At 43.6% G+C, this 12,194-nt stretch overlaps 2 protein-coding genes across 2 annotated transcripts; one reads left to right on the forward strand and one right to left on the reverse strand.

Moving 5' to 3' along the window:
- The first annotated feature begins 2,422 nt into the window (after positions 1–2,422).
- Positions 2,423–4,022, forward strand: LOC121054516 (serine/arginine repetitive matrix protein 1-like). Its single transcript, XM_040524488.1, has one exon. It carries the CDS (start codon positions 2,629–2,631, stop codon positions 3,532–3,534), a length of 906 nt encoding a protein of 301 aa, XP_040380422.1. The 5' UTR covers positions 2,423–2,628; the 3' UTR covers positions 3,535–4,022.
- A 2,971-nt stretch (positions 4,023–6,993) lies between these two features.
- On the reverse strand, positions 6,994–11,351 carry LOC102719865 (sulfite reductase [ferredoxin], chloroplastic). The gene is made up of 8 exons (XM_006654548.3): positions 11,122–11,351; positions 9,751–10,533; positions 9,363–9,659; positions 8,841–9,038; positions 8,379–8,513; positions 8,181–8,297; positions 7,904–8,062; positions 6,994–7,393 (listed from the first exon to the last, which is right to left on the reverse strand). The coding sequence occupies exons 1-8, from the start codon at positions 11,281–11,283 to the stop codon at positions 7,334–7,336; spliced, it is 1,911 nt and encodes a 636-aa protein (XP_006654611.3). The 5' UTR covers positions 11,284–11,351; the 3' UTR covers positions 6,994–7,333.
- Between the last annotated feature and the right edge of the window lie 843 nt (positions 11,352–12,194).

Raw genomic sequence — 12,194 nt, forward strand, 5'->3', positions numbered from 1 at the left:
GCTCTTAGCTATATTTGTATTGCACCGTATATATGGAGCATAGGGGTACCGTGTGTGTGTATATATCCTTTGTATATATTTCGTCTAAAGTTTATATATGAAAAATTTATACGTATAAACAGATGTAACATATAAAATATTTAGTAGAAAAAATCATCTAACATCTTAAAAATTTATTCATAAAGATTATACCAAAAATTCTATATACAAAAATTTATACATCGAAAATTTATATATAGAAAATTGTATTCGTATGAGTAGCGGGGCCAGTTAGTCTTTTCGGTGGGCTGTGGGTAGGCCCATGAATTTGTATAAAGCCCGTACGTTTCAGGCCCGTCTTGGTGTGACCGGCCTTGGTCAGTCTGGCCCATCATTTCGGCCCACCCGAAAGCTCCTCGCTCGTTTGGTCATCCCGGAGCCCGGAGTCCCGGCCGGCGGCGGCGATGCGGCGGGAGGTCGTCGCCGGCGGGGTGGCGGTGGCGGTTTTGTCAGGTTCGCCTGGCAAGAACACGCGGTCTGGTCCATGCTTTTGGTGCATGGAGGGGGGTGATTCCGATGTTTTGGTTGCCCCTTCTTCTGTAGCTAGCATGCTTGCTTCTATTGGATTCGGAGGCGAGTCCACTTCGACGCGGTCAGGGTTGCTTTCGATTGATTGGGAAAAGTGAATCACGTCTTGTATTTTGCCCCTGTGTTCTCTCATGCGCTATCTGAATGGCGATCCGTACAAATTTTGGATGAATTTAGGCGAAACATATATTTATAAATGGAAAATAAGGTATGATTAAAATTTGTATACACGTGTATTAGCGATCTAAAAACAAATGCTGAAAACAAACTATGATAGAAAACCTCAAAATTAACTTTAAATTTAAAGATAAAAAATTTAAATTTTGACTTATAAATATAAAAAAAATAAAAAGTACGATGGAGTTACACGAGAGCGTTGGTGTGCTTCACCCAAAGTCCTTCCCATCGCTTCAAATTCGCCCAACATCGCCTTGAAATGTAAAATGAATTTGAATAAACGGATTTCAGTAGGAACACCAGTTTTTTTCTTGTTTTTAAGATCATACTGTAAGGCAGGCCTTGTTTAGTTTGTAATTTTTTTTTCAAAAACATCACATCAAGTTTTTAAACACATATTTGAAGTATTAAACGCAGTCTAATTACAAAACAAATTCCAGATTTCACCTGGAAACCGCGAGACAAATCTTTTGAGTCTAATTAATCCGTCATTAGTACATGTTGGTTACTGTAACACTTATGACTAATCATGTCCTAATTGGACTTAAAAGATTTGTCTCACGATTTTTCCCATAACTATGTAATTAGTTTTAATTAGTTTTAATGTTCACGTATATTTAATATTTTATTTAGGTGTCTACAGATTCGATTTGATGTTTTTGAGAAAAGTTTATGGTAACTAAACAGGGCGTTTGGATCTTCTGCAAAGAAATTTGGTCTTGGAAATTCTGGTAGCCAGGAATTGCAGTAGGCTTTCCTTGCTGCAGCAAATCATGCTCGAGCTTTTGACCGACAAACTGCTGTAAGATGGTGAAAAGCTCCAACGTTCGGGACAGTACTGCCACAGGTCTGCGCATAACGGTTGAACCGCCGAGCGGATTAGGACTGCCAAGATGTGCTAGACAGCTCATCACTGTGCATAAACCCCTCGCACTAATCAACCGTCGGCACCTGATCATATTTTAATCATCCCGTTGATAAAATAACTAAAAGGATGGTCAATAGTATAGCCAAATACGGCTCGAATAATTAGCATCAGATTTATTGCTTATCTAATAATCGATTTATGTAATTGTTTCGATACTGGCTCGCTTTTTTTTCTCTATTTTACATAAGCATAAATATAAAGTTGCTCGTTATTACTGTACATAATAAGTCAGCTATAAACATATTTTAAAGAGATAAGAGATGAGAGATCAGTGGACTGCTAATTTATAGCTGGCTACAGTACGGGCTCCAAGACGCAGCGTGTGTATGACATGTGAGAGCATATATTAATATTTTATAGGTAAATATTGTATGGATTAACTATTATATTGACTAGATAAATTGAAAATAGTAGTTGGCTACCACCTCTGTCCTATAATAACTCTATTTTTTTTTTTTCGTATCTAACGTTTGATTCTTCGTCTTATTTGAAAAATTTGTATAGAAACTTAAAAAAAATTAGTTACACATAAAATAATATTCATGTTTTATCATCTACTAAGAATAAAAATATTAATAAAAAAGTTTTAAATAAGACGAAAAGTTAAAATATATAAAAAAACTGAAAATGATCTTATTTCGGTACGTATTGAACTTGCTCTAAAACAGTAATCATATTCTACTATCAGCTCTAATCCTGATTAGCAGCTCATTGGTGGCTCACTCGTCCAACCCTTTTGACTCCCGGTCTCCTCCTCCTCACACAAATCAAAGCACAACGGAGGGAAACCCCATGCCATTGTCCGTCCGTCACACTTACCCTCTCCACTGACGCTCTCGTCTCCTCTCGTCTCGTTTCCCTCGCCACCAGCTCGCGCGGGAAATGGCGTTGTAGGCTGGAGCTGGAGCTGAGCAAGAACTGGAGCGAGGAGGGAAGCTAGGGAGCTCGGACGGAGAATGGGCTGCTGCGTCAGCAAGAAGCGCGACGAGCTGCTGCATGGTGCGGCGGCGGCGGCGGGAGGAGAGGTAGAAGCTCCACGGCGGCGGGTGGAGGCTCGCGACCCGCCGCCGACGGAGGAGGAGAAGGTTAAGGAGGTGCTGTCGGAGACACCGACAGCCAGCGCCAGGGCGAGGCCGAGGCAGAGGCTGAGGAGAGTGGATGGGGCTGTGGCGCCGTCGGTGGAGCGGGGTGGAGGGGAGAAGGTGCCGAGGGGGAAGGGCGGCGGCGGCGGAGGTAGGGCGAGGGATGGGAGTCGGGCCCGTAGGGCGGTCGGGGCGGAGCGTGCCACCAGCGAGAAGTCGGAGGCGGCGTCCGAGTCGTCGGTGGCGACGACGGCTACGGGACCCGAGCGGTCCCCGGGGAAGCCGGCGAGGAAGAGGGCGGTCGTGTCCGGCGAGCTCGGGCGCGCCAGGCGCGACCGACCTCCTGCGGCTCCAGGCGCCGGTCGCCCTGGAGGAGGCCGCGCGTCTCCCTCGCCGCCGCCTCCGCCGCGGCGCGAGCCCGGTGACCGGCCCGGCCGGAGGTCCCCGTCACCTGCCGCGAAACGGCCACCGGACCCGCGCCGCGCCGCCGCCTCCGCCACCGGTGCCGCGTCGTGCCCCCAGCGGAAGCCACCCGTCCCCCCGAAGCCGTGCGGCCGCGCCTCGCCACGTCGCGCGCAGGACACACCCCCGCAGCAGCACTCGCCGGCGTCGTCGACGACCACCACGCAATCGCGCGGGCCTCCTCTGCCTCCACCTCCACTGCCACCGCAGGCAAGCGCACAGGAGGCCGGTTCCTCCGCCGCCGCCGCCGGCGACGGCGACGGGAAGGAGTCGCTTGACAACCCGTCGGTCGCAATGGAGTGCTTCATATTCCTGTAGCACTACTAATCCCATTCAGTCAGTAATTAATCACTCCAGTGCTAATTAGGAGTAATTAAGCTTAGGAGGTGTTCTTGATAATACCGTGAGATCACGCTGGTAATTAATTTCGTCTCTGGTGATGGATTTTTTTTTATCCCCGGGAAGAAACCAATCCCAGCTTTATATTAGCAGTGCCGTCCGATACAGATTGGATGGCCTGGATGTGCTGCTGTTGTGGTGGTCTTGGGTGTACTGGATGAGATGTGCTTCTGTATGATCTTGTGCAACATTGAAGGCTAAAGCCACTGCTTGTGTTTGATGGCATCCATGGCCCTCCATTTTGGTTTCCTTCTTCTTCCATGGTCCATCAAACGCTGTGTGCACTTGGGGCATTCATTGAATGAATCCTTGCATAGTGTATGTACATGTTCGATGACAAAGGCAGCAGTTAAGTCGCTGTGACATGTCCTGTGGAACTGAATTGCCGATGCAATGCATAAAATCGTGCCTGCATGTTGAATGAACTTTGTAGTTGGAAGGAACCTAAACCTCCAGTCCCAAAATAAAGTTATTTTTAGTTTTTAGATATATTTTTTGACTTTTCGTCTTATTTAAAATTTTTAACGATTAATATTTTTTAAATAAGGCGAATGATCAAAGCATTTGGTACAGAAATAAAAAAATAACATTATCATGGAACTGAACTAGTATTCAATTCAGTGTTACATGCAGATGTAGGAAACGAGGTCCTCTAACTTTAATCTTGATGGCTGACATGTGGCTCTATAAACGGTTAGACCTATATATATCAGCTACTCAAGTTCCACTGAAAGTCAGAGGCATGTATGTACCCATGTTCGTCTGAAAGACAGAGCAAATGTGCCTGTAGATGTAGTGCGGTAGCGGAGGAGTATGGGTACCTTTTTTTTTTATATAAAATATCATGTATTTGATAAAAATACCAAGTTAAATCTACTTTAAAAATATGGTACGATTAACATATATATTATACCTATCAATCAAAACATACCATTTAACATCGTTTAACAGTAAGGCCATCTTAAAATTTTTTTCCAAAAACATCACATCGAATTTTTAGACACCTAAATAAAGTATTAAATATACGTGAACAGTAAAACTAATTACATAGTTATGGGAGAAATCATGAGACGAATCTTTTGAACCTAATTAGGACATGATTAGCCATAAGTGCTGCAATAACCAACATGTGCTAATGACGGATTAATTAGGCTCAAAAGATTGCCTCGCAGTTTTTTAGCGAAATCTGAAATTTGCTTTATAATTAGACTATGTTTAATACTTTAAATATGTGTCCAAAAACTTGATATGAGTTTTTTGCAAAAAAAATTGTAATCTAAACAAGGCCTAATATATGTTATGTATATAACATATACACACAAATCAATAAAAAAGCTATAGCTAAAATAAGACAAACTGTCTTCCACTGCCTCCGTCCCATAATAATTTTATTTTTCGTTTTTTCGTGCCTAACGTTTGACTATTCGTCTTATTTGAAAAATTTATTAAAAAACTTCAAAAAATTAGTCACGCATAAATATCATCTAGTAAGAAAAAATATTAATCATAAAATTTTTTTAAATAAGACGAAAAGTTAAAATATTATATAAAAAACTAAAAAATAATATTATTTCAGGATGAAGGTAATAAAAAATATCTGTTGTGTACCTGGTTGATAGCACTATAAGCAGTAGTGGCGTGTACTATCAATAATTAATCAAACGGGACCTGGTGCTGCACTTGCAGGATTGCAGCAGTGTTGGTTATAGTTTCCATATCCATCCCAAACGAGATTCGACTTCGATGTATTATTAGGTCGCGCATAAACATCAGCATACAAAAGTCCACCGGCAGTGCTACGAGAGGTCCAGCGGACCAGCGGCATGCGCCGTGGCGTCCGTGCGGTGCGGCGTCTTCGCCCGCGGCCGGGGGCCGGTGAAATGGCGCTCTCCTTTGCAATAAACCCGCGACGCCGCAGCGGCAGGCGGTGACGGCTAGCACACGACCGACTACGTACGCCGTGCGCGCGGCGTACAAAATGCGGAGTTGGGGGAGCCGGGCGCCCGTGGCCGTGTGTTGTGTGCGCGCACGCGAGGCGTCAGGCCCGATGCTGCGGCCGGGCGGCGTGACGCAGAGACCCGCAGAGGCGTCGTCTGCGAGATCTGCGTCCACTCGCTCGCTGCGGTCCTGCTGGCTGCGCAGCTTCTCTCGGTCTCATCAGCCGCTCGCTCCCCGACGCAGGCAGCAGGGGGGCAGAAAAGGGCACTCGCGTGCCGACGCGCGGGCACGGCACGCACAGTGTGACAGTGTGGTGTGGTAGTGTGTGTGTGACGTGGAGGTGGAGCTCGCCAGGCTCGGCCTTTTCCCCACCCCGTGTGCTGCAGCTTTCATGAGTACTAATTTATTAATAAAGTTTTTATATGTATATTATTAGCGATCAAAACAAGATTGAAAAATAAATCATAGATAAAAAAAATTCTAAATCCAACTTCAAATTTAAAATTTCAAGTATATATTTTAACTTATAAACATAAACAGAAGAGTAAATTTCATTTTGGACCACATATTTTAGCCAAAGTTTCACACTAGACTAGGGTTATAACAATCTTTTCACATAACAACACATATCTTTGCACTAGTTTCTAGTTTGGACTAGGGGTTTAGCACACCAAGAAAGAAATGAGTGAATTTCGTAGGAGTGATGTATTTTAGAAAAAAAACAGATGATGTATGCTTTTTCTTCATCTTTTTAGCATGAGGGGTATTTAATCACTAGTTTTATTTATATTGTTCTTCTACTCATTTTCCTCTTTGATGCGGACCAACTTTAACCTTTTGAATGAGCACATACACATTATTTCTGATTTGTGTAAATTGTTAACAAAAAAAATTATGTTCCACGATGAGGTAAGAAAACGTCATACGATTCTTCAGATATTTATATTGATACACAGCCACAGGATGATGATGGGCTTAACTAGCTTTTCTCTCAGACATGCCATTTCCTTAACCCTAGTCCAAACTGCCAACAAGGGAAAGATTATGTGGTGTTAAGTGAAAACATTGGATTAGCTCTAGTCCAATGTAAAACTTTGGTCACAATATGTGGCCTAATATGAAATTTACTCTAAACAGAAATAAAAAGATGGGGCTGATGATACGCTTCCCTCCATGCATTTCGGTTTTGGGATACAGCACAGTTTTTTTACATGTTCTAGCACTATAGCACTAGTACTGGTAGTGCGTTCTCAGGCTTTCAGCATTGCATGTTCCAGCCTTCCAGTGGTGTGGAGTGGAAATGAGAGCCCAGAGAGACACTATGGGCCTCTTCACGCAGTGATCGATACGATCTCTGACGCAACTCTCGTACGAGCATGGCCTAGTGCCTTGTTTCATCTCGTGTAGAAGCAGCCCACCAACGAACTCAAGAAACGAAAGGCCCAATCTCAAAAAAGAATGAGGGAGAACAATACTACCATGGAAAATTTTATTCAGTACATTTTCAAGCATTTTATTCCAAAATTAACCGCCAGAGAAGTTTCTTTTTTCTCAGAAGCACGTTTTTTTTTTCAGACAGAGTACACAAAAAAATTGATCACTCATCTCAACGAACGTAAGGAGCAGTTCCAGACCCGAGTCATCATCGTCTTCTACTTGTCAACGAAATTGACAAAATTATCTCCTGCTTTGATTATGTTGTCGTCGTGTGGAGAGAAATTGACGATTACATTGACACGTGATCAGAATTGTCCTCAACTTGTCCAGCAAAAGCAGGCCATCATGCGGCCGATGCTGACTCTCCCCACTTGTTCACTACCTCTTTCAATTTGTCAAATCCCTGATTTTATGGAAAAGATGGATGAGATAGGGCACAATTTGCTGAAAAGCAACACCTATACTATATTCAGCTACTGCAATTCGCGTTTAGTGGAGACTGGACAAGTTCATCTCAGCCTCACCTCTACCCCTAGTAGATCAAATGATCAATTAACATATGACTCAGTTTTATACTACATGCTGAGTAATAAAAATATGATAAGTAATCCATAATGGCTAATGAGGCCATTACTAACACCTAACAAAATGTTTGCTGTTTGTCTTAAAATTTTCCTAGTAGGTGCAATGTGACAGAAAATTTTGATTCAGTGTCCTATGTTGGTCAGATTAACACTATCAGAAGGAAAGGAACCATCTTGTTCATTTTATTAGTAAATAGGAGCACAAGAAGACTGAATGGGGGCAGGAACAATATATCTTTTGGAAACTATTGAGTGTTCATTCTACAAGTTCCAAACGATTCATCTCGAAAATCAGTAACAGCAGAAGTACTTGCAGAAAGAACACTCACCGTTCGGCGTGTGAAGCTACCAAAAGATTCACCTTCCTGACGTGCACTGTTCCAATAGGAAAACAATGGTTCCAAAACCTTCTCAATGTCTTGAAGCTTCACCTTATTCATAAATGTTTCAGCTAGTGTACTCTGGTTTGGTGTTCCTCCAAGCCATATCTGTGGTCACAAAAGAAAAGTTGAATGAAGAACAGAATGTAATGACAGAAACAAACTAAAAGAAAATGAAGCTAAGCAGACATAGCCTAAATGAAAATATTTTTTATATCTCCTATACCTGGTAACTGTTTGGACCATCACCAACAAACCCAACCTCTGCCATATATGGTCTAGCACATCCATTAGGGCAGCCAGTTATCCTCACGACTACTGACTCGTGACCCTTGATGCCAACCTATTAATCAGACAACATGTCAGGTAACATGGATACAATATACACAATGCTCATATTTTGTAACAAGACAACAGACACTACCTTGTCAAAAACTGCTCTAATTCGTTTAAGAATAGGTAGAATCCCTCGTTCGGCTTCTGTTTGAGCTAGAGGGCACAGTGGTAAGGCAGGACACGCCATGGAAGTAATATTCAGGGGATCAACATCCTTTGGTTCCTACATACATGAATGCTAATTTCATTAAAATATTTCCACAAAGCAAACCGCCTTGCTTAAAAGTCAAACTTCCCTTGAGAATAAATAATAATAGTAATAAAGAGTTGCTGTCCGCTTTCAGCATCTTTGAATTTCAACATAAGAAATTCATCAGCATACAGGAAATTAGTAACAATGAGGAGACACAATAATAAAAAGTTAAACAACTGGAAACATAAACTTCAACAAAAATAACTTACAAGGATTTAATATTACAGGGAAGTAACTCAGAGCAATATATTTCAATATTACAGGCCAGGGATGTGAAATAGGCAACGGAAATCTTACCAAAAGACCAGACTGAGCAAGAGCTGCTGTGATGGGATCTTTCCATGCTTGATCAATCCCACATAGGATAAGATTCTGGTTTGGAGTAATGCTAACATCCAAATTGTACTTCTCAATTATTGCTCGTAGAGTTTTCTTTGCTTCCCCTCCAACACGACCATTATCAACATGCACTCCGTAGAACAATTTTCCATCACCCTGTAATATGTAAATAATGAAAAAGAATGTAAGTTCGCAATAAGGATTTTATGTACAGAGATTGTTAATGAATAAGTCTACACAAAACCAGATTGATCAAATGGTCTTATGCTGACTGGAGTGTGACAGACTAGAGAAATATGTGAGTATGTGACGTGGAAGTTGTATCCAGAGGAGTAAACACATATAAAATTATAATGTATTGATGAAATTTTTTTTTGCTAAAATAATAATCTATAAATGAAAAAAAACTGCTTAAGTATTAGTAGGGATCCTTCCAAAACAACACTACTTTTCAAAGATAATGTAGCAAGTATTTTTTACCTGTTCCTGCCAGCCTAGGTAGCTGTTGAACTGCCACTCAGGCAAAGGGCGGGAATCTTCAAACTTCTTTCCATAATATTTTTCGACTTCAGCCCGAAACTTGTCAATTCCCCAGCTATCAATCAGATACTTCATCCTGCTATACCGGCGATCATCCCTTCTCCCATTTTCCCTCTGTGTGACGACTATTGCTTTTATAGCATACAATATATCTTCCTTAGGAACATAACCCAGTGGATCAGCCAATCGGGGGAATGTAGTTTCCACTCGGTGTGTCCTACCCATACCACCTCCAACCTGAAAAGGAAGGTGCATATAGAATTAAATAAGAAATCTACCATTAAGAGTTGCTAAAACATATCAATAGAGGTATTTTGTTAATACATACATAAATGTTGAAGCCAACAGGCTCTCCTTCACTGTCTGTAACAACAACAACACCGATGTCATTGGTCAGAATATCAACAGAGTTATCTCCAGCAGCAGTGACTGCAATCTTGAACTTTCTGGGCAGATACTGTGTGCCATAGATTGGTTCAGGGGAATCAGGGAAATTTGTTCCGTGTGTGTTGTCATTGCGAGCTTTCGTGACCTCAGGAGGTTCTTCAGACGACATTATCTTTTCTCCATCTACCCACAGGTCATAATAAGCCCCAGATTGTGGTGTAAGAAGTGCGGCGATATTCTCTGCTGTTTCTTGAGCAAAAAGAATATCCTTCCTGACATAAGGTGCCGCAGGTGCAAGCACATTTCTGTTGAGATCTCCACAGGCACCTAATGATGAACCCATATTCTTTATGACAATGCTAATGACAGTCTTCAAGTTCTTCTTAAGAACGCCATGCAGCTGAAATGTTTGTCTGGTCGTCAATCGGAGTGTTCCAATGCCAAACTCATCAGCTAGTGTATCCATAGCCAAGTAAAGCTGGTTTGGAACTTTTCCACAAGGATTCTTTGTTCGGAGCATAAACGAGTAATTCTTCTGCCCACGAACATCACGGTCCGTCTGCTGATAGCTTCCGTGAAATTTAATAAGCTGGACAGCACTGTCATTAATATTCGGAGCCTCTGAGACCAGTTCCTCATTCAAAGGGTACCGCAGAAAATTGCTCTTCTCCTTGATTATCTCAACCTTGCTCCTCTTAACCTCAGCCACATCCTTCTTGAGTGGCTGCAGGCACAATGCAAGGGTTCAGAACATGAGCAACCAGGACCACTTCACTAGTGTATCCTAAGATCCTTGCATGATATTTTCTATCAAATGAAAATCAGTACAATACCACCAACACTCAAGAGGTAAATGAATACGACAAAACAATTGCTATCAGTTTATTAGTGTCTACAAATGGAATCTTTGCTACCTATGGCGGCCCATTATTTAAGGTAACAACACTACTAGTGAGACTGGTTTGAACATAAGCTGCCTCTTTATCCATTGACTACTAATACTATTTCATTACTGTAGCATATTGCAGTATCAGCTCACAGTTGATGCAACACCGCCTGGACAAATTCACCAAACCGGTGAATTAACACGGGGTGAATCACCCGGAGTTTCAAAACGCATTGCACCACACCATTCTCAACAGGGGACCACACTTTTGATGAATAATACACGATCAGCTAAACCCCACCGCAGGGAGGGGAAACAAAACTGCTCCCGATTCTTCCAGGATGCGAGCAAAACCCAAAATCTCTCCCCGCGAGACGAGAAAACCATCACAGCAGAGAACAGCGGCAGGCACGGAAGGACACTCACCGCTGAGACGGCGCGCACGCTGGCCGACGACGGACCGCCGCCGCCGCCAGCGGGGGCCGGCGCCACCCGGAGCGGCCTCCCGAGCATCCGCGACCTCGGGAGCCGCTCCGCCGCTCCGCCCCGGAACCCGTGGAACTCCGCGCCCCGCACCGCCGCCGACATCGCCTGAACCGAAGGGGTTTTCTCCGGGGAGGAAGGGGTCAGTCAGTGACGAGAGACGAAGCGAGTGAGATACGGGCGCTTCGCACGGTCGAGGGGACGGGGAGAGGAGGGGAGGCTTTATGGTGTACGGCGTGCGCGCAGTCCACGGCGCACCACCCCAGCTGGCCCCCCACGCGTCCGCCGGTGGGCCCCACCAGTCAGTCACACAGCGTCGAGCCGCGGGCGTATGGGCGCGGTGCAGGTGGGGTTGGATGGATCGAGAGGGGAGGAAGGGGAAGACGGGAACGGCAGTGGCGGGGGCGCATCACCGCTGACGACCATGTCGTACTGACAGGTGGGCCCTACTGTGATTGGCCCCACGTGGCAGTGGCTCTAGGGGTGGATGCCAAGTGGTGCCTGGGCTCATGAACGAGGCGGCCAGGAGGATGAGATGCGGGAGTATGTGTGGGTGCGTTGAACCTGGACGTCTTTTTCGGCAGCGGAAAAGCTCGATTCCCCCTCCCTCTCGTTTCGCAGCCGCCTCCCGGCCGCATGAGGTGAGGTCAGAAAATGGTATCGGAGATTGTCTGTGGGGCTGAATGTTATGGCTACTTGCCCGCTCCTACTTTTGCTCCGATTGAGAGTGCCTCTTGGATCTGCCTAATGGCAGCTTTCGTTTCTATCGCATCGGCTAACAATTTCCAACCTCATCTTTAACCTTATTAACAATTATTTCACCTGTCTCAAAATAATTATATTTTTCACTCATCATAGCCAGTAATACAAACAGTAAATAAAAATAAAATACCTTTCACTTTATCAAATCTCTATACAATTATCTCATACTTTATATATTTTTAATGCATTTATTTCTTACTTTCAATCTCCAATACAACAATTACTTAACAAATAAACTTATTTTGAGATAAAAC

The sequence above is a fragment of the Oryza brachyantha genome, chromosome 5 (genome assembly GCF_000231095.2).
Source record: "Oryza brachyantha chromosome 5, ObraRS2, whole genome shotgun sequence".
Lineage (NCBI taxonomy): Eukaryota > Viridiplantae > Streptophyta > Magnoliopsida > Poales > Poaceae > Oryza > Oryza brachyantha.

Bases quoted from the DNA above. Each gene is read 5' to 3' on its own strand.
- LOC121054516 (XM_040524488.1), top strand. From the start codon at position 2,629: ATGGGCTGCTGCGTCAGCAAGAAGCGCGACGAGCTGCTGCATGGTGCG.
- LOC102719865 (XM_006654548.3), bottom strand. From the start codon at position 11,283: ATGTCGGCGGCGGTGCGGGGCGCGGAGTTCCACGGGTTCCGGGGCGGA. The intron at 9,660-9,750 runs GTATGTATTAAC...CTTCCTTTTCAG, and splicing joins CTGTTGGCTTCAACATTTAT to GTTGGAGGTGGTATGGGTAG. The intron at 8,514-8,840 runs GTAAGATTTCCG...TCATGTATGTAG, and splicing joins TTGCTCAGTCTGGTCTTTTG to GAACCAAAGGATGTTGATCC.